The sequence below is a fragment of the Chrysemys picta genome, chromosome 5, assembly GCF_011386835.1.
Source record: "Chrysemys picta bellii isolate R12L10 chromosome 5, ASM1138683v2, whole genome shotgun sequence".
Lineage (NCBI taxonomy): Eukaryota > Metazoa > Chordata > Testudines > Emydidae > Chrysemys > Chrysemys picta.
Window position 1 is genome coordinate 98,904,158 of NC_088795.1, and position 27,200 is coordinate 98,931,357.

General features: G+C 40.5%; 1 protein-coding gene across 6 annotated transcripts in view; it reads left to right on the forward strand.

Moving 5' to 3' along the window:
- The window catches only part of RBM47 (RNA binding motif protein 47), a 111,968-nt gene that overhangs the window by 26,663 nt on the left and 58,105 nt on the right, over positions 1 to 27,200 (forward strand). The window contains exon 1 of one of the 6 annotated variants that reach the window (XM_024106715.3): positions 22,539 to 22,694. The exons of 4 other annotated variants lie outside the window; for them this stretch is intronic. Coding sequence is in view for 1 of the 2 variants with exons in the window: in XM_042843409.2 (XP_042699343.2) it covers positions 22,607 to 22,683 (77 nt within the window). In the remaining variant the exon portion in view is untranslated. Of the gene's footprint in view, positions 1 to 22,538; positions 22,695 to 27,200 lie in introns of those variants that run through there. One more of the 6 variants, XM_042843409.2, reaches the window with a different exon arrangement.

The following is a 27,200-nucleotide window of genomic DNA, read 5'->3' on the forward strand; positions in this document are numbered from 1 at the left end:
GTGGGCTGGTACTAGGGTGACCAGATGTCCCAATTTTATAGGGACAGTCCCAATTTTTGGATCTTTTTCTTATATAGGCTCCTATTACCCCCCACCCCCGTCCCAATTTTTCACATTTGCTGTCTGGTCACCCTAGCTGGTACAGACTCCTGCATGCAAAGCAGAAAGCCAAGCCACCTGAGCCAGTGTTGAGTCAATGGAGAACACATTGGAAGCTGGTTGGTCTGATGCCAGACATCCTCATTCGTAACATGATAAAACCACTATATGACTTCAATATGTCACATAGAAAACGTCCAGCAGCCGCATGTGTGTCTCTGTGGTGGCCCAGGTTTCAGAACAATACAAAAGGACAGAAGCCACTGCTGCTTCACAAATATGCATCTTAGTCTGAATCATATGTGGTGCTGATTCTACAAAGACTCCCCAAAAGTGTGTGTAATACCCATAATCTTGTGTTGGGATGCTTATGTTGGACCATCAGTAAGGCCTCTACAAATCATACTGGTGAAGATATATAGACGACCTTATGATGACCTCACACTGGTGTAAATCAGAAATAACTCCACTGAAGCCAGTGGAATTTCACTGGTATAGAACTAGTGAGATTAAAATTGTGTCTGTCTTGCTCACTTTATTATGATGAGAAATGAACCTGAACATAAAATGAAATAGTTCATCAGCACAGCTTGTGATGACCTAATTTTATGAAACATTCAGTGTTTCAGGAAAGCTAAGAAAAAATAGAATAGCAGAAATCTTGTATTACTCTGCTAACTGAATAGAACTTTCCACTTGGGGATGCAAAACCTAATACCAGGAATGGTTTCAATATTGCCAACCCCCAACATTTGAAAGCCATGAGTCAGACTCCCCAAAATCATGGGGTTAGCTTAAAAGATCAGGAGATTTTTTTAAAAGTAAATTTAGAGTTCTTTTTATTTGCCTTCTAGTTTTTGAGCCATTGGGGTTCACAATTTCAACTTTTCTTCTACAACTAGAAGCATTTATTTAAAAAAAGTAAGTTAAGATTTTCATGTAACCACATGATTCCAGGAGATGGGGCTTTAAGAAAAACACCAAATATTGTAAGACTGGCAATAAAATAATGAGAGGTGGCAACTCAGGAGTTTAAAACCAGCAATGGTAGGGTGGTCTACAAGACCCATTGGTTCTCACCACAGAGTGCAGGTGTGCCCCTGCTGCTGTAACACCCCACCCTGTCCGCTGCCTGGCCCGGGGTTATGGGATTTTTAGGTGTGTGCACGCGGTGATCAGGGGGCCCTGTGCAAGTGTACTGAATACACATTGGTTAATCCAGGTCTGCAGCTGAGAATCTGGCCTATCTAGTCTCAAGAGAATTATCAGGCAATGATTTGATGCATCCCAGTGACTTCTATGAACTTTGCTTAATAAACTCTTTTGTATGCCTCTAAGCATGTCTAGTTTCTTCTTTAGACTGCAGGGCATTTGACTTGTATACTGCCCCTAATGCTTCTTAGCAAGGAATCAGATTTGGAGACATTTAGGATTCTTCATAAAATCTAGAACTTTATGAAAGAGGAATACATGTTTTGTGAAATATTTTAGAACTGTTTTCACCACTCTTTCAAAGAGAGAGGTTATTTTTATCTCCTCCCTTCCCAACTGGAATAAAATCATCCAAAGTTTTGGATTCTAGACATGAAAATTTCAAAAAGGATATAAGTTTTAGGTTCTCCTGTCTCTAGAAAGGAGGATTCCTGTATGGAAATGCAGCTTTTCACTCACCTTCCCTAGGATTTGTATTATTCTTGGTGTCCTTCCTAGGCTAAACTCTGTCACTTATGGGTGGGATTTTCAAGAGCAATCGGCAATGGCCTAACTCTACTTTGGATGAAGTCAATGGGAGTTTTATTGGTTTCATTGGGAGCTGTTAGGTCAACATAGAAAATCCCAACCTTCATCTCCAGTTTACTGTTTAATCGCAGGTGGTACAAACAGCCCTGACTTTGGTGACACCTTCTGTGGAAACTTCTCTTTCTACTGAAGTGTACCTGATGCCTCTTTCTCTCTGTCCTTTCATCTCCTTAAGGCCCATTTCCCTCAAAGGGTTAAACATACAGTCTGCTAACATTGATGTTTATAATATCTTAGAATACATTATTATGAACTTCCTTTCCCCTGATAGCTGGGCTAGAGGTGGGTATGGTTTGAGAGAATGAAAACTGAAACAAAGTCAGGGTTGCATCACTTGTTGCCAGCTCCGGGGGGAGGCAGTCACTGCTGTGTGAGGGCTCTGGCTGCATTGAAGCTTGTTCGATTTGTTGATACTGTTGTCTCACCTCATTCATTCAGGTACCCCTGATGCTACTTCAGTATGAAATAAATAACTGGACACTATCATCAGTTAACTGGAAGCAGATATTATAGCGCAGGATTCCGTTGTTTATCAAAGTCACTTACTTCGATTGTAATCTCTATGGGGCAGAGAACCATCCTTTTATTATAGACATGTACAGTGACTAGTACTGATCCCTGATTGGTGCCTCTGAGCAATACTGCAACACAAAATAAGAAAAAGGAGTTCCATGCACAAGAGTTCCAGGAGAAGTTTATATAATCAGATCCATGAGTCCTGTGCTTCACAGCTCCTTATACTTCACCTAGTCTCCTTCCACCATGTTGAGACCACACAGCTCATAGGAGTTTCTGCAGTTCTTGGGCTGTGGTGATTCGCCCACATAGCCTCTATATGGAACAAATCAGGCTAGAGCAGGGATGCTCTATGTGTGTTCGGCCCCTGACATGATAAGGCATGTTGTGCTCTGGCAGGTGAGCTACATCTACTGGTCAGTGCAGTTTAGTGGCTCTCCTCTGTCAGAGGTCTCTTATGCTACCTGATGACCAATTGTGCTGGGAAAGCAAGGGCTGCATGGTTCCCCTCCGTTTATATAGCTGGCAGCTCCATTTCAGAAATCCACTAAGAAGAGGTGACAGTACTTTACATTTCTTCTATGGATGAATTACAATCTGTTAGTAAAAACCTGGGCAGACTCTGAGGACTCACTGAGCACAAGTCTCCTGTGTCTGCATATCAGGTATGAATAATAATACTAGAATAGCAATAGAGTGGGGTGAAAAATTATTCCACCCCAGGGAATAGGTCAATCTAGGATAGTTGTAGAGGCATTCTGCAGCTGTTGGTTAAAAATAAATACCATCAGAATTGGTTGCAACTTCAGAGTGCAGAATGTTGGAAACATGCTGAGTTTGCGGGCCAGCAGCATCAAAATTTGGGGATGGATAGGGTTCCAACTTAACCAGTGCCCATTTTTGGTACAGTCCTGGAATCTTAAAACTGGCTTTCCCTCATTCTTCTCCCTCAATGTAAGTAAGGGATGCATAAAAAACCTCCTCTTTGACAACTCAAAGGTGCAGTATATCACATATGAAAGATCGGTACACTAAAGCAGTTGTGAGCAAGGAACCTTAACTTGTTCCTTTTTTCCTTTCTCATTGTATGATAGAAGAATATAATCAGAAATCTGAAGACACCCACAACTTTGACTAATAAAGTTTCAACAAGCATTAATCAATGTGCTATTTAAAAAAAAAATTTCCCCCAAAAGATCACTACAGACTATGCAAAATGGTCCATAGGCTGACTCATATCCTGGAATTTCACACTAATACACCATGTGATTCTACAAGGTTTGTATTCATAAATAAATGACCAGCATGCAGATATTTTATCTAAAAGTACACGTACAGAATACAAACCCACAAGAAAATTATACTTGGCATCAAAGATTGACAACTGCAAATAAGCAAGGGAATCTATCTAATCTATGCCTGTGAATTTTTAATGCATCTATCAGTTCAGTATCTAAACACCAATTGCATAAGCAAAAAATAGCAACAAGTCTAATGGACCAAATTCTCCACACTTTTTTTGAGTGTGGTATTCTCACTTGTTCAGATTACCTGAGTGATGTTGCACAACACATTTCATTGGCTTTATGGACGGAAGACTTGTATGAAGGAGATCTTATTTTGTGCCCTAACTGTGGGAAGTCCAAAACTCATGCTTATTTCTGGTAGCAGGGAGTTCCACAGATGAGTGCCTGCCAGTGGGAATGTCCAGTCCCTAGTTCCTGAGAGTTTCACGTTAGACTCTGTCAGACACAACTAACCTCGTTATCTCTAGCCTGACTCGCTCTTGCTTGCATATTTATACCTGCCTCTGGAAATTTCCACTACATGCATCTGACGAAGTGGGTATTCACCCACGAAAGCTTATGCTCCAATACGTCTGTTAGTCTATAAGGTGCCACAGGACTCTTTGCTGCTTTTGTCAGACACAGTATCTCCAAGATTGCAGCCGGTTACAGAGAGAGTGGTGACCTCTGACATAGCTAAGCCTGAGTCTTTGAGGGCTTTAATGAGTAATACCAGAACCTTGGGTAAATTTGGAATTGGATGGGGAATCATCCACAAGTTATGCTTTCTGTCATCTCTGGTTCACTAGAATACTCCATCCCATCTTGCTGGACGATGACCGGGTCTCAGTTATCCCTATCTTTGTCACCGCTCCTCTCAGCTGGTCTACAGCAATGCAATATACCTGGGCATGAGGCCTTCAGCACTTAGGAAACTTCAGCTAGCAGAACTGTGCAGCGCATCTTCTCAGCAACATAGGCTACCATGAGCACATCAAACCTGTCCTCTACTCTCTACACTGGCTTCCCACAGAATTATGAATTAAGTTCATGGTCTCAGTCCTTTAGGGTTACCATATTTAAAAAATAAAAAAAGAGGACACTCCACGGGACCTGGCCCCGCCCCTTTCCCACCCCCGGCCCCGCCCCAACTCTGCCCCCTCCCTCCCAGCCACGTGAAAAGAGCTGCCCGAGCGCTACCGGCTTCACGGTTTGCTGGGCAGCCTCCAGACCCTGCGCCCCTGGCCGGCGCTTCCCCAGCGCAGCTGGAGCCCGGGAGGGGAAGCGCCCAGCCGGGGGCGCAGGGTCTGGAGGCTGCCCGGCAAACTGTGAAGCTGGTAGCGCTCGGGCTTCGGACAGCCCCCATGCCTCCGGACCCTGCGCCCCCGGCCGGGCACTTCCCTTCCCAGGCTCCAGCTGCTCTGCTCCTCCCCTGACTCTTCGGCTCTGTTTAAGAGCCAAGCTGCCCGAGCCAGTGCTACCGGCTTCGGGCAGCCCCCTTGCCTCTGGACCCTGTGCCGCCGGAGCAGAGCAGCTGGAGCCCGGGAGGGGAAGTGCCCGGCCGGCGGCTGGGGTCCGGAGGCACAGGGGCTACCCGAAGCCGGTAGCGCTGGCTCGGGCAGCTTGGCTCTTAAACAGAGCCGAAGTCTGAGTCAGGGGAGGAGCAGAGCAGCTGGAGCCGGGGAGGAGAAGTGCCCGGCCGGTGGCTGGGGTCCGGAGGCACAGGGGCTGCCCGAAGCCGGTAGCGCTGGCTCGGGCAGCTTGGCTCTTAAACAGAGCCGAAGTCTGAGTCAGGGGAGGAGCAGAGCAGCCGCGGGAGAGGAAGTGCCCGTCTGGTATTTTTCCCGGACATGTTCGGCTTTTTGGCAATTCCTCCCGGACGGGGGTTTGATTGCCGAAAAGCCGGACATGTCCGGGAAAAACCGGACATATGGTAACCCTAAGTCCTTATCTTCAAGGCCTCCGTGGCCTGGGCCACATGGAATCTAAAAGCCTAAAGCTCTAGAATGGAGACAATAGTCAATAACTATGCTCCTCTCACACAATAAAACTTTCTACCATAAAGGTAAGTCTAGTATATGCAGGAGACAGAACTTTCTCAGGGGCCTGTCCAAGATTGTGGAATTAACTCCTGAAGAAACTAAGAACCATCAAACCTCACCACTTTCTGCTCCAAGTGCAAGACACATGTCTTTGACCCTGCCTTCTCTAACATACATATCAATATGTATGTTAAAACACCCTACTAAAACAAGGCACTCTATTGCACATGCTTCTTTTCCTGGAGAGAGACTGCAAGAACAAATATGTGACAGATGCGAGTCACATTGCTTAATGCACTACTGGAAGGCACTTAGTTACTGTGCTGATAAATGCAGTATAATAATTGATACAAAACAGAACTGCGTAAAATACAGAGCACAGGTGTGATGCGTTCTTGTGCATTGAGCACTATGTTACCTAGCAGGCAGGGCACTGCATGGTAACTATGTGCAACAGCTCTAGAAGAGAGATTGCAATTCCAATTCTCTCCTGGGCTAAAACAGGCCCTGAATATGCCAGATAGCTAGCTGGAGAAAACTTATATTTTTAATTGAAACAAAAACCAGGGAAAATAGGAGTTTAAAAATAGAAACATATGAGACCCAGCACCGTAGCAGCACTATGAAAAACCACACAGAAACGTGATGACAGTGTATTCATCCCTGCTTCTTTTGTTGTATTGGACTTATGAATCTTGAATTAATATTCTTCTCTTAACAACTCAACTTTAGCCAATGTCTCCCCCCCCCCCCACTTACGCACAGTGGTAAATACAGCAAGTAAGACTGGTAAACAGAAATTCCTGAGTTCTAAACCCAGTTCTAGCAAGTAGATCCCCATTTATGGTCTTGGATAAGTCACTTACTCTCTTTGCCTATTGTTTCCCCCTAACACCACTCCAACTCACAGGGCTGTTGTGCAAATTGTTTGTGACGTACTTGAGTATGAAAAATACAAATTATTAAGTATTTCTAGGATTGGGTATGTTAACAATCTGCTTAAATTAGTGTGTGAGACCACATAACACAAAACTGCTGTTGCTGGGGCCAGCCTGGCAGTTTAGTAATACTGCAGTAAATTGACATGTGGAGATCTGAGTTTGGATACCATGCTTCCAGGACAGCAGGAAGCGATGCTGCAAAAACAGGCAGGACACTATGCCCCTGAGGGAAGGAAGGGAGAAGTCTTGCATCACTCTTTAGCGCTCCTTTATGTCACTGCATGGAATGGTGTTTACTGACTCCAATGACAGACAAATTCAGCCCTTCTCTGGTCGAAAGAAATAGGCTGTGTGAAGGACTTTAGCGAGAGGCATAGTAAAAATAGGGGAGGATAAATTTCCTTAAGTGGATCAGAGGGCTCCTTAGGAAAATATATTTGTTTTACTGTTGTCACATCCTTATTGGGACCTGGAGCTGGTTTTGGATCTCTTAAATATGTCACCAAGCGTAGAAATAACCTACGATGACAAATACATAACTGATCTAGAAAAGTTTTGTGGGGTTTTTTGTTTTTTTTTTGGGGTGGCAAGGCCTTTTCAACGTGCTTTAACTAAATTTACAAATCATGCAAACCCTTACTCATATGAGTAGTCCCACTGAAACCAGAAATCATTAGATATAAAGGAATAATTTCATACCGTACTGACATAGAGCTATCGTGGGTATCTATTGCTTTGTATTTAAGTACCTATGCTTAGATTAGGAGTAGAATGTCAGTGTACACAAATATTATTCATCAGTTCAGGACTAGGAAGTGATAAAAAATACTGTGTCTAATTTAAAGTGTAAGGAAAATTTAGGTAATCCAAAAAAAATCTAATTTACTCCATCTGGAATTATTTTTAGAATGCACCTTTTTTATTTAAATGTCCAGAAAATAATGTTCAGGGTAATCTTTTTACGATGGTAGTGGAACACTTATCCTAAATTCTACATTTGCCAAAAAATGACAGAGATGAGATGTGCTTTGTTTTTTATGTATAAAGATATTCTGGTTTGTGGAGCCAAAGACTTATGTTGTATTTTGCTTTTTATTGCTTTACTAAAGGAAAGAGGCAGCCAATTATCACTTCCAAGGAGACTCAGCAGTCATTATGGTGAATTACTCTTTTTTTAATTGCGTTATTTTCTTTTTGATTATCTGTCAAACTTTATTTAGACTTTACCTTGGGAAAATGGTGTGCTCTTTTATAAAGAATGGTGTGGCCTTATAAGAAGGAAAATTACCTTTTAAAACTTATCAGGATACTCAGCTCTTCAGGCACCAAAGCAATCACTATGCCACCAGTACTTTTCATCTGAAAATTGGTGTAAACACTTGTGTCTAATTCGGTAGATACATTCTGCTTACCCAAAAACCCACTGTGATTTCAATGGGGTTTGGTATTATTCATTTCCAACCTTAAATGTGTAGCACGGTGTTCCTCTCCAGAGAATGCTGCATTTCAAGAGTGGGTGTAGTAATTAATGTATGTATGTTGCAGTTTATCAAGTGTGTTGGGATCCTTCTAGATGAATGACATCATATCTATGCACTGTTGTATTATTTATATTGATGACTTACATTTACACAGTGTCTAATACTAACCATCACTTCACAATACTTTAAGGTTATTTCAAAACACCAATAAGGTTTATATTTAGATTCATACAGTAGGTTTCAAAAGATAAAGGCAAGCAGAAGTAATTACAAAGCATCCTGTTTTCCACTTTGTAAACTCATTATCACATATGTTGACATTACTAGTATGATAACATTTTGTTCGGGTTCAGAACTTGATTTTTTATTTAGGATTGGATGACTTAAACAGCTGTCCTGCAATCTGAACTTCCTGCTTTAACATCTTTGACAATCCAATATTAAAATATCCCTCCAGGGTTGGTAAACCCCCAAATTTGAACTACTTCTCCCCTCCTCCAATAGCTATTTGCAATGCCCATACAATTTTTTAATGTGCTTTATTTCAAAACTTGCTTCAGTGGTCTCCCCTCTACCTTCCCTGCCCAAAAAAATTCTAGTAGCCTGTCACTTCTGAGTAATCCTCCAATAATAAAGCAGGTATATATGCATAATGGAGACAAAAATTCAGTCCCCCTTAAAGTTTTCTCTTCTTCACTGGAACAAATGGGAGCATTTAGATCCCCAAATTACCTGATCAATCCATCCATTTTAGGTACTTAGATCATTAAGCTCTTAAGATTCAAAGTGGCCCCTAGAGCTTTGGTTCTTGTTCAGATGCTGCCCAAGTTTAACACAAATAGCTGTTTCTCATAAGGTTTTGCCCTAAAGTGGCAGAAGTCTTGCAGGAACATGCTACTCTCCTGAGATTTCTGCCCTTTAGTGTCAAAAGTTAGTGAGAACCGCTCATGAGATTTCAGTGTCACTTATGTAAAACAAATCCAAGCCTCAAACCTGAACACTAACCTAAACCTAATCACAACTGAGATCCAAACACCAACAACCTGGCGCATCTCTACTTACAAATACAAGCCCAAATCTTCCCTCAGCTATGCATACACAGCACCTATCAATTTCAAGGGAAGATGTGTTGGTTTACATGAGGGCAGAACTGGGTCCACATGTCAAGTATCTAAAGACCATTTTATTTTGCATATACCAAAATATTAAAATTTCTTCCTTCAGATAATCAGAGAAGGAAAAGATTCTAGAAATGTGTATGACAACAAGATGTACCCTATAAATGGAAGTTTTAATCAATACATTTCCACTAACAACAGCATGATCCTTGGGAAAGCCATAATGAAAGGAACTTCAGTGTGGTTGTTGCAGTTCACAGTTAGATGTTTCAAAATTCATTTCAAAGTGCCCTGCCAGAGTATGGATCCCTTTGATTTTTTTTTTTTTTAACCTCTCTCTTTGCATGGAAAAATAGCTAGTGAGACAACTTGAGCTGTAATGGGGGATCCAGTAGATAGCAATACCACAAAATTACTGTGGGAAATTTCTATACTGGATAAATGCAGCAGTTTTCTGGTACAGAATATTGTTTTGTTCATCCCTTGAGCTCTCATACAATAGAATAGAACACTACAAGCATAAAGTATTACTGGCTATGTGTGCGTAAGAGTAAGTGATATCTAGTTTTAGTTCTTGCATAGAAGAGGAACAAGTTTTGCAACGTAGTTGATATGCACATGTGATACAGCTGCTGTAAGAGGGTATTATTGATTCTCCTTGGCTTCTTTTATATGAAGATTCTTAATAAATAAGAAAATCCATCTAGTGCTACTTTAATCAAGAACAGTGAAAAAGATACATTGTTCTCAGAAAAATCACTATCTAAAGCCCCTTCATCTCCCACTCTCTCCATCTCTGGCACTACCAGAATCCTGGATCTTGCCCCTCACCTCTCAACACAGCCTCTGCAGCTGCTCGCTCTCTCAATGCCCCCCCACAAACCCCTCACTTCAGATTGTCCGCACAGGATTGTCAGGCTTTCCCTCTCCTGCTCCTCTCACTTGCAGCCATTTCCACCCTACATATCCTCCTCCTTCAAATACCTCTCATCTGACTTTGCTCTCTTTTCCCACTCCCCAAAGCTACCATCAACCATTCTCAACCAGAGTTCTCCTCAGCCACCTTCCGCTCTGACTAGAACACCCAGCTCGCCTCTTCCTCTCCTCACAATCCCCAACCTTCATTCTCAGTGAAATCAACTTCATTTGATGTCCCACCTCACCCACTAGCTTTCCAGCTCCTTACCCTCATTTCTGTATTTGATCTTCAATGCTGGATCGTTTATCCCACTCATAGAAGAATGACCTAGTCTTCACTAAATACTGACCCTTCTCTGATATTTGAATATCCGAGTTTCCACTCTCATGATCAACTCATCTCCTTCAACATTGCCCAGCTGCCTGACATCACCTCTCCTCCCAGCCCTTCTGTGACCTCCAATACATCTGTGTCTATGACTTCCCTACCTCTCAGTCTTCTCCCTGCTCTCTCCTCCTCTGGTGACAACTGTCAGATCCCTCCGCTCCACTATGTCCTCAACTCCCTTCCCTGTCTTTCCCAGGGCAAAGTCCATTCTGCCAGCCCTTGAGCCTGGGTCACTTCCAACAGCGAATTAAATGCTGCTGAATGCCTCTGGTGAAATCCCATGACCATGCAGATTTCCACTACAACAAATTACTTCATTCCTTCTTCAGTTCTGCATATTTCTTAGCAAACAGCATAATTTTTCCAACCTCACTGGCTCCCAATACTAGCCACCCCCCCCCCCCATATCACTTACAGTATTTACAAACTTTTGATTCATTCCTAAATCCTTCCCTCCCCTCCCCTGCATCCTCCTTCCTCTCTGCCTAGGATCTTGCTGACTTCCTCAAACACAATATCAATAAGATCAGCCCTGATTTCCCTCCTCTCTCCCTTTTTTCACTTTAATTTCCTTCCTGCCCTTTGCTTTTCCCTCCTCCTCCATCACAGACATCAAGGTTTCTCACCTGTTCTCCTCCAAAACACCTCCTTCTGTCCCACATTTCCTCCTGCAGCATCTCACTTGCTCTCACTCTCACCATCTTCTGAGTCCTCTCCTCTGGCTCCTTTATCTCACAACAAAAGCATGCTCGGATTTCTCCTATCCTCAGGATGCGGACTCTCCACCTGATTGCCCCACAAATATCACCCCACTTGCCTTTTCCCCTTTATCAACAAACCTCATCCAAGGGGCAGTTTACAACCACTGCCTCAAGTCCCTCTCCTCCAACTTTACTCTGGATCTCCTCCAGATCAGATTTTACTCTCTTCACTTCAGTGAAAATGCTCTAACCGAGTTTTCTATTGACCTCTTCCCAGCCATATCTCAGGAGCTCTACACTCCATCCTAATCCTCTGTGATCGCTAATGTTGCTGCTGCTGCTCAGTTTCCAGCTTGTATTTGGCCCACACTTCGCTGCCACAACACTGTCCTCTCCTGAGGCTGCATTACCTTTTTGAAGCCTCACTCCATATTGGGGTTCCCTCTGAGAGAGGTCCTGGAAGGAGCATTATTCCTCTGGAATGGGGAGAGAGGGTGTCACTAGGGACACAGAATAAAGGATCCACAGTGTCTGTGGTCAGCTCTGCAGCCTCCTTCCCCCCGCTCCACCACAGTGTAATGGTGCACCTTTAACAAACACGTCTCCTTTAACAAAACCAGTGACTATCTGGTAAAACACATGAGAACAGAAAGGATTTCATCCAAAGATTTTACAAATAATATGGTCAAGGTTCACCATTTTGCTGGCCAGACTGATTCAGTCTGAGCTTTCCCACTCAGCTGTAAAATCTCCATACACACTAGCTTCTTATGTTTTATTCTTTAAACAGAAATTATGTTCAACTCTTGGAGTTCACTTACAGCAGCCAGTGCACTTCCTGAGCCAGAGAAAGAGGATGTATATGATCAAGTGTTTAGGACAGAATATTAAAGTTATATAGCAAATATTTGTCAATGTTTAATACTTAGGATGCTAAGGAGTTTTTGTAGTTCGTTACTAACATGATCAAATGGCTGCAACCTAATCAGAGTTTATATTTTACAGCCTGGAACAGCAGAATTAATGCATTATAAACACGTCTTTTTATAATTTCTTAGAAGCACTTACATTTTACAGCCCCTTATACCCAGTGATGTTCCCCAAAACATTTTTAAAACCTAGTATATCTCCCCTGTGTACCTATACATATAACTCAGATTGTAATACAAATACATCATTGTATAGAATAAACAGTTTCTTTACTGTCTCAGAAAACTACAGTAATTTATCAAAATTGTAATCAAAACCTTCTGCACTAAACAGTGGCATATAATTATATAACTCATAGGAATAATACACACATTTTACATTGTAATTGAAAATGTCAAAACTGAAAAAGATTAAATGGATGACATCATTCTTCGTAGTATTACTTTTTAAAGAAGAAAAACTATGAAAACCACTATGATATTTTGGGAAAGTAATTTTTTCAAATTTTTTACTTTTCTAAGCAACAGACAGCTATCTATGCATATTAAGCAATTTACAAACATCCTTTTGCCTTAGAACACATAAATCAAACAATCTCTTATTTTTGTGGTATTTTCCCTGTCATCTGCACCTGCTGATCAGGGAATATGGTTCTGAGATTCTACATTGCTCAGGACAGTTTATATGGTACTTACAATAAAAACCCCAGGTCCTGATTTTGAGCTACACCTTATGAGCAATGCAGTTCTGGAGCCAACGGAGGGGGACAAAGGGAGCTATACCCTTTTGTGTGTTTCTAAAATTTGGGAGATGGCCTGGTTTGAGCCACAGTGTAATTTACAGCTGCTGCCCCCAGCTCCCAATGGAACAATATTCACCCCTCGTTGCTCCTTAAGTGCAAAATCACAGGCATGTGGTCCTTCAAGTCCTCCTAATGTGGGCCATCCAAACCAGGCATAGAAACCAATCATATTCTGGTCCTATATTAGCATCACTCAGATTTTCAGCATTGCTCAGCACTCAGCAACTCCCATTGAGAAGCGTATAGCAAAATTTTCCAGAAATTTCAGCATCCAGTGTGCTTGGCTCTTTTGAAAATCTGGTTACTTGTTTTGGTGCTGAAAATGGGAGCCTAGTTCTTGTGAAAATCTGGCCCAATATTCTCTTTTATCCCACTGTAAGGCTATTTTCTGTTAGAATTGGATCATCCACAATCTTCTTGTTGGGAAAATTCTTATCTAGTGTATGTTGCTGTCGTTACCTCTGACATAAAGTGCCCTAAATGTTGCTATATACATTGCCCATTTTGGTGCAGACTGCAAAGGAAATGAATGATTATGGGGTTCTGAACTCTATTACCATAGCTACATGCCGCAAGACTCTATCACCATTTCTTCCCATGAGTAGTACAGTACTTTGTGGTTCGTCCCTCTGAAATCAATGGCACTATTTGTGGAATCTGGCCCTTAATAATTTGAGTGTTTGGTCCTCCATATTCCATAGTTACTGTATAAAAGTATAAAACTAGAAGCAGCTGTGGGAAATTTAGACTAAAATCAATTACATATAAATCCTATGGGCCAAAAGCTGAGCTGGTGTAAATAAGCATAGCTTCATGGAGGTCAATGTAGCAACACTGTTTTTTTTTTTTTTCCACCTTGAAAAAGTGCTTGGGTCCTATGACTAATTTTATAAACAAGATAGAGCACAAATACTGAATTTTAAAGGATGACACCCATCTCAGCATAAAACAGAGGAGGAGGAGTTGGTGGTTATCTTATAACCATTAGCCCAGTTTTTAGAGTACTCACAGGATGTGGGAGATTCAAATTCCCCCGCTGCCTGATGTGGAGCAGGGATACAAGTGGAACAGCTTCAACAGAAGAGACTGAGAGACACCTACTCCAGAATATCCTATAGCCCAATGGTTAGGACACTCACCTGAGAGCTACTGCTCCATATCAGGCACAGAGTGGATTTAAACATGGGTCACATCCTGGGTGAGTGCCTAAGTAGTGGGTTCAACTCTATAAGGGACCACTGCCAACTCTGATCCAGTAGGTGTGCTCTGATCATACCTACTGGATCAGGCCCTGCAGGGAACACTTAGTTTGAAGATCACATTGGGGCATATGTGTGAGATAGGTGCCAGGACATCAGGACTCAGGTGGCTTTGCAAATGTCCAGAGGTGTGTTGGGAATTCAGGTGCCTACAAAGTTAGGCAACAGCTGAGTGGGGGTTTTGAGGATCTACATTTTGGACTTAGGTGCCTAGTTTAAACTGTGCATAGATTTGCGATGTGTGGGTATGGTCGTGGTTTGTTTGTTTTTTAAAGTAGCTTGCTTCCTGCTTGAACTTTTCCAGTTGCTTACTGTTATAAATGTGACCCCATGTGGTATGGTGCAATACAGCAACACATGTAGAAGCAAGCTGAACAGCTACAAGGAAGTATTTTGAAATACTTGTCTGCAGTCGGAGCTGAATCACCATTGTAGCACTTTCCCACAAAATGCAGATAAAATCTAGACATTTCAAGAAATCTTTGGATCTTCTAAATGAAATGTGCGTATCTGCTTTCTAAACTTTTTTTTATAAAAAGCAACAAATAAAGAAGTGAGCAGACAAATATTTTATCTGTTTTTTAAAATTCCATCTTGTGTGGGATGTTCTCTAAGCTGTTATTGCAGGATTTTATACTTCTTTTACCCATCTTTTGCTAGTCAGCTCTTTAAAGACAGAAAATCTTCCTGGAAACAGAATTGCAAACAGCAAGTATTTCCTCCCATCAGCATTCAGTTTTTCTATGGATTGTGGACAATTTTTTTCCAAATTGCATGCTCTTCCAGCCACAGATGATAGAAACCCTGCCTGGTGAAAACACTAATGATGCCAGCCTGTGGATCGACCAATAGAGGAGTTATGTGAACAGCCATGCTATTATCTCCTTCTCCAAAAGCACTCACATTGCTTATAGGAGAACTCATTTTCTGCTCTGGGGAGGATTCATTTTGCACTAGTTCTGGACCTACAGTTCTTTGTCTAAACCCTGAAGCTATAACCAAAGTAAAGAATAGGCACAGATGTTGCAGTGGCTGAACTCCTATGGTGACCACGTAGGTAGAGTATGTCTACACTGTAGCTGGGAGTGAGCCAGCGGGGCTCACACTTAAAATAGCTGCTTAGACATTGCAGCCTGCAGTCTCAAGCTTAAGGGGTCGGATGGACTGTGACATCTACACAGCTATTTTTAGAGTGCTAGCATGAGCCCTGCTAGCACAACTCGGCCTACCTGGGCTGGGAGGCTTGCTCCCAACTGCAGTATAGCCTTGCCCATAACATCTCAATAAGCACAAAGTACTATCTTAAAGTAACAAGCAGAATACATGCTACCCTGGTGAACGCCATCTTCAGATCATTGCTAAGGAGCAAGTTGCCAGTGTATGCTCTTGATGCTTGTTTTTGTTATTATTTCCCCTTGTGGTAGAGATGCTTAGGGTCCCACATGGAGCCTCAAGGATAGATGCCCATTATCCTTTCTCCTTTACACCAGTTCCCTTACAGCTTCCAAGCGTTGCCAGTCCTTCTGCTCAAGAGGGTGGGATGAAGTTACCATTGGAGTTTGTCAACTCTGCCCTGATATTTATTGGAGGGGCCACTACAGAAAAGTTCAAAACACTCTTTTCTCCTGGGATGGGTCTGAGCACATTATCTCCGCAGTGCTCACTGTTCTAATACAGTAAGCTCTTTATCATGAACATAAAACTTTTAACGCTTCTACAGCAGCCATAGGGTCTTGCTCCTGGCTGCCATGCTGGATTTATCTGTACTTGGTGCATTGTTTATCGATCTGAATATTGCCATGAAGGATGAAACACAAACATACCCTGAATGAAGTGAGACTATTTATCATTTACTAACTAGTGCAGAAACTCATGGCAAATAGAAATGAACCCAATCACGTATTTTATCTGCAACACTTTAATTTTGTTGTTGTTGAGGCTATTAATATTTCCTGAGTAACTGACATTTAACTGATAATGCTTCTTCCAAAAGCATTATGGATTTTTAGGTGCTTTTTCCATTTCTGAAATGTACACCTTTCTCTTGCCTCCAAACCAATCTGAGGATATACATTTTCTGTCCTAAGTTAACATTTGACTTTACAGCCAGAATGCTGTATGACACAACATCTCTTCCATTTCCAGTAAGCAAATAGTCAAGTGTTATAATTGCCCTTGAAAACTATGCTCTGTGACAAAGGTTGGACTCTGAGAAGAGAGTGAAATGCCAAGTTTCTGTGGGTCACAGTTTCTTCTGTCACTGATACGTTAATCAAAAACTTGCCCTTGGTTATCTGTGTAAGCACGATATGGGGAACTTTGGAATAGATGATGCAGAGATGGGCTGAACTGCCTGAGAAGTGTTTGGGTCACACTGAATGTTGCAGAGCTGTGAAAAACTTCTGTTTGGAAACAGAAAAAGAGGAGAAATGAAACTCAGTCCAGGTTTATCAATCCTTACAAATAGTTTGGAGAGAATGTGACCCTGTTTATAGATGTGTGCCAAAACTGTGAGAAACAAAGTCCATCTCTGGCATTGTCTTGCCACGTCAAATCACTTTACCTCAATGTTTTCCTCATCTTCAAAATGAATGTATTAACATTTATCTTCTGACAGTGCTTTGCAGGGTTATTTACCTCATAAGTTTATGTTTGTACTATGCTTTGAAATGTTTAAGTGCTAAGTATTCTTACTGCTTCATTCCAAAAGCAGGTGAAACTCAATGGTTTTGGTTGAGTTTTGCTGTGAGGTTTGGAGTTAATTCCTTGGAAATTAGAGAAAAAATTTGCACAAACCCATATGAATGAAAAACACTGAGTTTCACAAAGCTGTAGCTCCACACAAATAGGAGAGATACTTTATCACTTGTGTATCAACTGAACTTGTTAATTAACAATAAGTTATTTAGTTCACACTATATCTCCTCATATAAAGTATGAAAAAGTGGTTTGTGTTGTGTGGCATTATAGTGATAGGACTATAAAATGCAGTGTGTCACCCAGACCTCTACCAATCGTGATGACTGAACAAAAATTTGGCGACTTGACAGGCTCAACATTATTACAGAGAGTGTGTATGAACAACTGGGGAACATGAGGTTTTGGCCATTCTTTCTATAACAGCTGCTGAATACTGGCCTGGTCTACAGTAGCACACAAACTAAGATCAACCTGGTCCTTTAGCTCAAGCAGCAGAGTCTCATGCTTTTACCTCAAGAGCAATCCCTGATTCTGATCCAGCCAGCAGTGTCATTACATAAGAGATACTGAGATGGTCTAAAGGATTAGAAAATTTAGATTTAATTTACGTTAATAAGTAGAACTGGTCAGAAATTAAAAACAACAACAACAACATTTTTTGGAGGGGTGGCGGGTGGGAAATGCTGATTCATCAAAAACTGAAACTATTCACAGAACCATTATCAGTTTTGACAAAACTTTTCTTGGGACTGGATCTTGGGTCCAGGATGGAATTTCTGGTCAAAACAGAAGATAAAGTCCATGCATCTCTCACATCCTAGGTGAATGCCTAACCACTGGGCTATAAAATCAGTTTCTTTCTCTCTGACCCAATGAAGCTGTTTCATTTTGTATAAATAATTAAATATTCAGCAGGAGAGACTGAGAAACACACCCCAGAATAGCCAAGACCTGGGGGTTAATCCTGCACTTGGCTGTTAGCTAATCTGGGGTGACTCTCCCTCATAATTTCAAAGAACAAGTTATAAATTACTTAGACAAGTTAGATGTCTTCAAGTCACCAGGGCCTGATGAAATGCATCCTAGAATACTTAAGGCGCTGACTGAGGATATATCTGAGCCATTAGTGATTATGTTTGAAAAGTCATGGAAGACGGGTGAGATTCCAGAGGACTGGAAAAGGTCAAATATAGTGCCAATCTATAAAAAGGGAATTAAGAACAACTCAGGGAATTACAGACCAGTCAGCTTAACTTCAGTACCCAGAAACATAATGGAGCAAATAATTAAGCAATCAGTTTGAAGACACCTAGAAGATAATAAGGTGATAAGTAACAGCATAGATTTGTCAAGAATAAATCGTGTCAAACCAATCTAATAGTTTTTTTTTTGACAGGGTAACAAGCCTTGTGTTTAGGGGGGAAGTGGTAGATGTGGTACATCTTGACTTTAATAAGGCTTTTGACACTGTCTCACATGACCCTCATAAACAAACTAGGGAAATACAACCTAGATGCAGCTACTAAAAGGTGGATGCATAACTGGTTGGAAAACCATTCCCAGAGACTAGTTATCAGTTGTTCACAGTCAAGCTGAAAGGGCATAACGAATGGGGTCCCACAGGGATCAGTTCTGGGTGGGGTTCTGTTCAATATCTTCATCAATGATTTAGATAATGGCATAGAGAGTACTCTTATAAAGTTTATGGACAATACCAAGCTGGGAGGAAAGATTGAAAAAAATTGGGTTTTGTTTAGTCTGGAGAAAAGAGGACTGTGGGGGGACACCTAAACAGTTTTCAAGTACATAAAAGGTTGTTACAAGGAGGAATGAGAAAAATTATTCTCTTTAACCTCTGAGGATAGGACAAGAAGCAATGGGTTTAAAATGCAGCAATGGCCGTTTAGGTTGGACATTAGGAAAAACTTGCTAACTGTCAGGGTAGTTAATCACTGGAATAAATTGCCTAGAGAGGTGGTGGAATCTCTGTCATTGGAGATTTTTAAGAGCAGGTTAGACAAACACCTGTCAGGAATGGTCTAGATAATACTTAGTCCTGCCATGAGTGCAGGGGACTGGACTGGATGACCTCTCGAGGGCCCTTCCAGTTCTATGATTCATCCCCATGTGGAATTGGGAAGAGGAGGTGGGAAGACATCTTAAAAACTGTTTCCTGCCCAGCTCTATTAATAGGCCACAGACTCCAGAGTCCGTAGCACATTTTAAAAGGAAAAATGTAGACTTGTGACTTTAAAACTCTGGCAAACTTGTGTGTCCTATCGAACTTGCCACAAGTCCTGTACAGACTCCACGTGGCTAAGACTACTTTGGTCATTGCCCATGATCAAATAAGCTTTTCTGTAGAAGAAGAAGAATTTGCATATACATAGCTCCTCTCTTATGAGGATTCCAATGCTCTTTATCTATAATGAATTAAAGTTCACAACACCTGTATGAGTTACAGATGGCAAAACTGAGACAGGGAGAGGTTTACGTGACTTGTCCACTGTTACACAGGAAGCCTGTTGCAGAGCTGGCAATAGATCCCAGGTCTCCTGAATCCCCATCCTATGCTTTAGTCAAAAGACCACGCTTCCTGACAGAAAGGAAAGCAAATGTTTTAAAGCAGCTGTGAGGTGCCTTGCTGTCAGGAGAGAATCCGAGATGATGATTGGGATTTAACAGGGCCCACACACTAAGCACTGCACATTTTTGTAGAGAATCCCATGGCATCACCACAGTCACCAGTTGATATGAACTGAATTAAATATGAATTGTCTGCAGATGTCAAGGACCACATTAATACCTGACTCCCATCCTGTATGGACATGGGCTGCTGGAATGACATTCTTAAATACAAAATGCTGAGAGAAGCTCATCAGAATCCTCTCTTTCTCCAACTTCCAGGCAAAGGACAGGTTATGTAATGGGAAGTCTTTTGGGACCATCAGGAGTGAGTGAAACAAATAAAATATAATTTCTACAGTGTTCCTAGCAACTGCTACCACACTGACTGTTTCTGAGAACTATCTAGGCTCATTTACCTATGGGCAGGGCTGTGCAAATAGTACAGGGTTCAGTTACAAACCAAGCTCCGTTTGCTTGGAGGGATTGGCAGTGAACCAGCCCCTGTAGATTCACATGCAGACTTAAGTTCTGTGACCACAAAAGGCAAACAGGAGCCCCAACTCTCATCTATTCCCAGATCACCCCATGTTCTATCTTTGTGGCACACAGGAGTGCCAACAGTAGGGCTGGGCAAGTGACTTTTCAGTTCACTGGTCATTTAAAAAAAAAAATTGGGGTCAACCAATAAATGAAAATTTTCACTGTTTCTGGCAAATCGAGAAGTCAAAAAAATCATTTTAGGTCAAACCAAACATCTTGTGCTTTGATTTCAAGCATGTTTTTAATGTTTAAAATAAAATTAAGGGACATTTCCAAATGAAAAGTCATTTTGAATAAAAATAATTAAATGCTTCTATTTTTTCAAAATGTATTGTTTGTTTTTTGATGAAAACAATTTGGCAAAATTGACATAAATTTGCTAAATTGTTTCACTGACCCCCAAATCTGCATTTTCTCCAAAAAAATGTTGGTTGAAAAATTTCATCCAGCTCTAGCGAGCAACTGACCAATCCTCTCTCCTCCCAGCTGGCCTCTCAGTCCTTCTCCTTGTCTTCAGGGGCTGCCTAATAAATGTCACTGACCTCCAGTCTTTACATGTGTTTTCTGGGGTTGGATGCAGTTGCACGTGCAAACTTCAGCATCAGCCCAGGTATGTGAACTGTTCACCTGCCCATTGCCCTTTTCTCATTACTCCACCCTGAACTGGGATTGGATTATCCAAAAAATAGCAATTTGTCTTTATATTAGCATAAGAATAGCATCATGATGAAAAATTATCTATACTCTATGTGTCAGGAACCCCCTTTGTTGTATTGAGAACTAAGATGTTGCCTGTGCTTTACCATCTGCAACACGCTCAGTGAGCCTCTTCATTGCTGCTGGTGATATTGCTACCACTTGCACAACTCACTTAGTGCAGCCAGCATGGCTCATTCTTCATATACGAATATAGAAAGCTTCCTAGGTTGTACATTTGCCCCTCTAATTTACAACTGACTACAGAAGATGGACCAGGAAACTATTCTCCCTTTCTGTGACACATCAGGATGAGTCTACTCAAAGTCTGGTTGCCGACTGGAATGCTAACAAATTCATATGCGATCATGTGTGTCAGATACTGTTCTGTGCATTAGTCATGCTCCTACTGATCCATTGGCAGAACAATTCAGTGGATTGAATAAAGGTACCTGTAGGAGGACCTAGAAGACAGAGAAAAATCAAAAGTAGAGTTGGGATTAATTTTTCCATTAGAATTAACCTACCAACCTAACCAGATCCTTAGCTGATCTAAATTAGCATAGGTCCACTGAAGGTAATGGACCTTCTCCGATTCACAGGAGCTGAGGATCTGACTTACATAGTGCAAAATCCACACTCTACATAAAATCCAGAACACTGAAATACTCATTACCGTCATGTATACATTATGAAAAACAAGCCGCCAAACAGATTGTTACAGACAGCGTGGATGTATGTATCAAGTGATTGATTATATATATTAGTACAATTTAGGAACCTTAAAGAAATCAAATTAGACAAAATAAATCAAATTTATCCAAAACAGGATAGAACACGGCAGACAATATACTGTCTCAAAATACTGATGGGGAAAGAAAGATTTTTTGTTGGTTCGTGTGCATGTGTCTGTGTATCAGGAGTTAGTGAGGGTTCTATTTTATTGCGCTGTTGTGTATGATTCAGTAATTTGTTTAAATGCTCTCTGTCATTTTCAAGTTAGTTCACTGACCTCTCCTCTTTTGGGACTAGTGGTGGTACTTTGTCAAGTCAGTGTTCACTGTTTTAATGCCAGCTGGTTTCTGCTGTCCTCCATTTGTAATTGTTAACTTGAATGGAATGCAAAAACTCTGGTTTGGGACTAGTAGAATTTTAACTTTGGGTAAGTTCAGGGAAGTTGAAAAGTGGGCAGGCTTTCTTATTAGGAAAGCACCTTGTTGAGAAGTTCCTTTTACATTCATTTTGCTTGTCACTGTGATTTGGTTCTGTTCACATAATTTTACTATGTGATTTCAGAGCACAGTAGGGCTGGTCATGTTTTTTTTTTTTTTTTTAAGTTGTAACTGTCATTGGGATGACTGTTCCTCTGTGCTGAAGAATTATTTAGAAACTGTATACTCCATTTTATTAACTGTTAGTCAGTTTTCCTGTTAGACACGCCTAGGCTTGCTTGCAGATTAGAACAATAGAGAAAAAGGTTATCATGATTTACTCCTTGAAAAATATTTATTAATAGTCCTGCTGATGTAGGCTTTCCCCCTGGCATCCTTCTCTCATATCCCTCTTTAATATTAGGGATTTTTTTTATTTCGGGGGAAGAGGGAGTCAAAACAGGGTTTCTTTGCTGCATTTGCACTGCCTTGTACTGCATATATGTGTCTTTGTGACCATGATAGCGTGTTCTCGCAATGGTGTTTGCATGGAGGGTGGGACAGAAGGTTGCTTAGTGTCTCGTAAAACATTTACCAAAAGCAGTCAGCCATGGATTTGAAGGGCATTCCATTGCCAAGCTGCCTGTGGGAGGGGAGAGAGAGTGAGAGAGCACAAGAGCACACCAGGTACTTGGCAGGTACTGTTTCATACTTTAATTTTTCTTGAGTTAGAAATTAAAGAAGGGCAATGGTGTTTGACTGTAAAGGTTGCTAATGGTTTACATGGCAGAACTTGAAAATCAAAACAGTAACTAGCATTTCTCTTTATAGTTTGTTTTTGTCAAATATAATTCAGTTACACACTGTAATCTAAGGCATCGATTGATCAATGTCTATTTGCTTTTGGGTTTTTTTTTAACTGCAGAAGTAAAATTCATATGAATTATATAAGTAATGATCTTCATATGGTTGAGGTTTTCTAATGAATTAAAACCAACTGGACTCAGCTTGTCCTGTAACCAAAGGGTTAGAACAAGAGTCAAGGCTTCTAAAATAAAATGTGTAATCCAGTGATTGAAACAGGGATGTGGTTAGTGACTCACTCTGTTAAAAGACATGCCAAATGTTGAATCTAGTTTTGCTAAAAGAGGCAACATGACAAACTTTTTCAGGATTCTTTTTTTCCCTGTGCTGTCCAAGTTCCAAGACATAGACAAATGAGATTTATAATTATTTTCTAATATTATCCACAGAAAAGACAGAAGTGAAGCTGAGTAGTTTCAAAGAACTGCTCTACGAATATTATAGGTAGAAAAAATATATCACATGATATAAACTGATTCAACCAAATGGTAATATGTCCTCCTTCTGTAATGGTATAATTTGATAATTCTAACATGCTTTGAGATATAACCTTAATAATGACCGAACCACCCCAGCCCCATGATTTCCCAGTTTGTTCTCAGGTAATCACAAGAGGTGAGTTTTCAATAATAGCTTGATGTGTAATAAATATTAAATGTGTGATAGGTAAAATTCTATGATTATCTACAATATGTTCTGAATCCAAAGAGGGGAGATAAAATAGGGAAAATATATCACTAGAAAGGAAAATCTGTTATTTCTTTAGAGGGGAAAAAATGCTACAGCATCTGTTGCTTCAGCTTTTCTCCTACTAAGTCAATCTCAGCACAACATCCTATGCAGTTTTGCTTTAATACCTCTCTGATGTAAGGGAACACTCTATAAATCTGTGTGTTGCTTACTGTACTCACATGCTAGAGAGTAGCTAGATTTAGTAGATAGCCATTGCTGCTGGATGCTATTAAAGTTTAACAGCCCTTGAAGTATATTAAAAGTTGCTTAAACCAAATGTGATGTTGATGTATCATGCTGCATAGGGCCACTAAAAACCTAGTACAGAGTGCAGTGGTCACAGCTCCTGCAAAATAGGGAGACAATTACTGGAAAACAAGGTATCTGAAATCCCACAACACTGAGCTGTAAATAAATGAAACAGGCCTTCAGAAATGTAAAGTCTGGGTAAAACCAGCACCCTAGTCCTTCAGCTATTACATAGAAAAGCTACCCTTGTATTAAAAACAATCCAGGGCACCACCAGTGACTTTCATTTCTAGATCTCATAGTAAATATGAGTCTTGTATTTGCATGCAAATAATTTTCTGTCAATGCCAGACTATAAATTAGGCTGATTCAGTTTAAGAACTTTTGGTTACAATCTTAAAAATCTGAAACAAAAGAGAGCAACGTTATCTCACCTGTTGTCATGTGATGGTAGAGTTCTAGCAGGTCACCAGAAGGAAGAATTAATGGATTAAATAGAAGGGATAAGACTGTTGACAAAATTTGTTCAGTCTTTCAGTCCTGTTTACATTTCAAAAAACCGACTTTGGTGGGATTCCCAACACTGTATACCTATGAATCTTGTTCCCAAATGCCTGTGCAGGAATGCAAAGAAACACCATCAAATAGATACACATTTCAATTGAAAGAGGCCATAATAGTTAAAAGGTCCACAAGCAAAAGCTGCTGTCCATAGTTTGCTGTCATACAGTGGTTGCTCTTAAAGCTTTTCTAATTTTGCCTTGGATAAATAGAGAATGTTACTTCAGGATATGCTTTATTCCCTAGATAACAATATCAAAGTATTTTTAACTTTTCCCTGTACTTTCTTGTCCCATTTTAGGGATTACTGCAAATATGGTTGTGACACTTTTTAACTAAGGCATTTGAAAAAAAATTAATTGTGATTGCTGTATCAGAGGTAATACCAGTCAAATACCACTGCAAGCAGTGGAACTGCACAGGTATCATTGAGATCATAATTTGGCCTGCAAACCTTTACTGTGGGTGATAGTGTATGAATTGGAAAGAATCCAGCTCGATTCTCAAAGCTTAGGTTGTTTGCAGGACTGGCAATTAGAAATTTTTTTTTAAATTTTAAACTGAGCTCATGTGATACAGAAATCATTGATAAACCAAAAAACTTAAAATTAAATGGAGCCCACAATGCCATTTTTACAGTATCACTTTTCTGAGCAGCAAGCATTGCACTTCAAGTTTCCATGGAAATTGATATTGAAAGAGGAAGATTTCTACTCATAATTGAATCGGACATACTTGTGATCAATGGTCACTTCAAACTGGATCCAGTCTCTTGAGTTATTTTGGAAAATGGTGATATTCCCTTAGAACACACTTCTTAGGGATTGGATGATAAAGAGCAAAGTCCAAATTCTAATCACAGTTGCCAAATCCAAAAAACAGCAGCAATGACAAATCCTCGCTCTCTCTCCCTCCTAAAAAAATATACTGGGCATGATCTTGCACCTACTGAAGTGATTAGCAGAACTGCTATTGATTTCAACTGGAACAGAAATGGACCCTTTAGCGTTTGCTATGGAATTAACATTTATTCTTTTTGTTTGGTTGGTTTTGCTAATTTACTGTGTGTGTGTTTTATTGGCATAGGACATTATAGCTTCTTTAGGGTGAAAGGGGATGTTTTCAAAGGGACAAGGAAAGAGCAGTATTTATTTGGAAGAAGTATGTTGAGTTTGAAGAAACTAACCATCAAGAAGCTACATTAGTATACAAATGTTTTTATGAATTAGATAAACGTTTTATTTTTTAAAATAAAATTTTAATGTGATGCTATGAGCATCAAGACAAAACAGTGCCAATTAAAGATGTGCATGTTTACTTTTGCTCAGTGTTTGATGTGTGCATTGAAATTGGGACACAAGCATTCATGCATAAAAAAACCCTTGCTTGCATGTGTCAGGGATTTGCACTCCTAAAGTGGCACATGTATGTACGTCTTTGAATATTTAGGCCATATTTAAAGTATTAATAGTGGCCAATACAAAAACTAAAAAGAAATGGAAACAATTGAATCTTTACAGTGAATGGCAATTTGATAGGCCATCTCACAGAGAAAAGAAAATGAGCTATAGCTACTGTAAGAACAATATTGTTAACTGAAGACCTGGGACAAATTCTGCTCTAAGTTACACCAGTTAAAATCCAAAATAATTCTACTGAAGTCAATGGAGTTATTTTGGACTTATACTTATGTAAACTGAAATCAGAATCTGATCCTCTCTTTGCTAAGCCTCCTAACTTCAGTGCAACTCACTATTGTGATAACATTATAATATAGTTTAATTTTGTATAATGTTTTTCACACAAACTGGATCCCAGAATGAGTTACAAAATTCCTAATGAGAGACAGCCCACAGTATAGCATAAATCATAAACCACAATGTAGACTCTTGGCCCAGATCCTAAATCCTGTTGCAGCCATTTTATATCAGGCTCTAGAAAATAATCCAGCCCTGTGCTCCCACCCCATTTGCAATGTGGCTTGCTTTCCCAGAGGTTTCTGGCAGGGGCATTTTAATAAGTCAGACTAAGTATTTGTGCCCGCATGACCACCAAATAACCAGACCTCCTAATTGGCTCAGGAACTGCAATTGTGTCTGCCCCTTGCACTTCTGTCAGCCACAATCTTTGTAAATTGTGTGTGTTCTTTGAGATTGTGGCAAATTGTCAGTCCGCTCTCTGCTGGGCAAAGTTTGGGGCTTCCAATATTCTATTGCGATTCTACTGTTCATTCCAGTGACTGTTATTCATTCTAGTGTTCTTGTACTGCAATTGCTGTGCAATCAAGAAGATAGTGTAGATTAAATTTTGTATATATTCTTCCTGATCCTACATAATAACTAAGATATTTAGTAGTAAATCTATCTGATATGACAGAACTGCTCGCTCCCCTCTCCTTTGTGTGTGTGTCTCCGTCTGTCTTTCTGTCTCTCCATGCAATCTTTTTATTTAAGAACAGGGATGGCGAAACTTAACACTGCTGTTTAATAATTATTATTTTTTCACGTGACTTGAAATGGAAACTGCAAACACTTTGAGCCTAGGACTAAAAGAGGAGTTTCACTGCAGCTTTTGAAAGTACTCCTGCATGTTCTATTGAAATGTTGATTTTAGTATCTTCCCACACGTCTCAGTGATCAAAACAGATATCTCCATGTATACCACACTGAAAGGTCGGACACCACGCCAAACGGTCAGTAGAAAAGGTCCCTGCTCCAAGAAGCTTACAGTCTGGAAGTCAGACAGGACACAAATGAATGTGATGAACATGGCGCTAGGTTGTGCTTGGACAGGGTTAC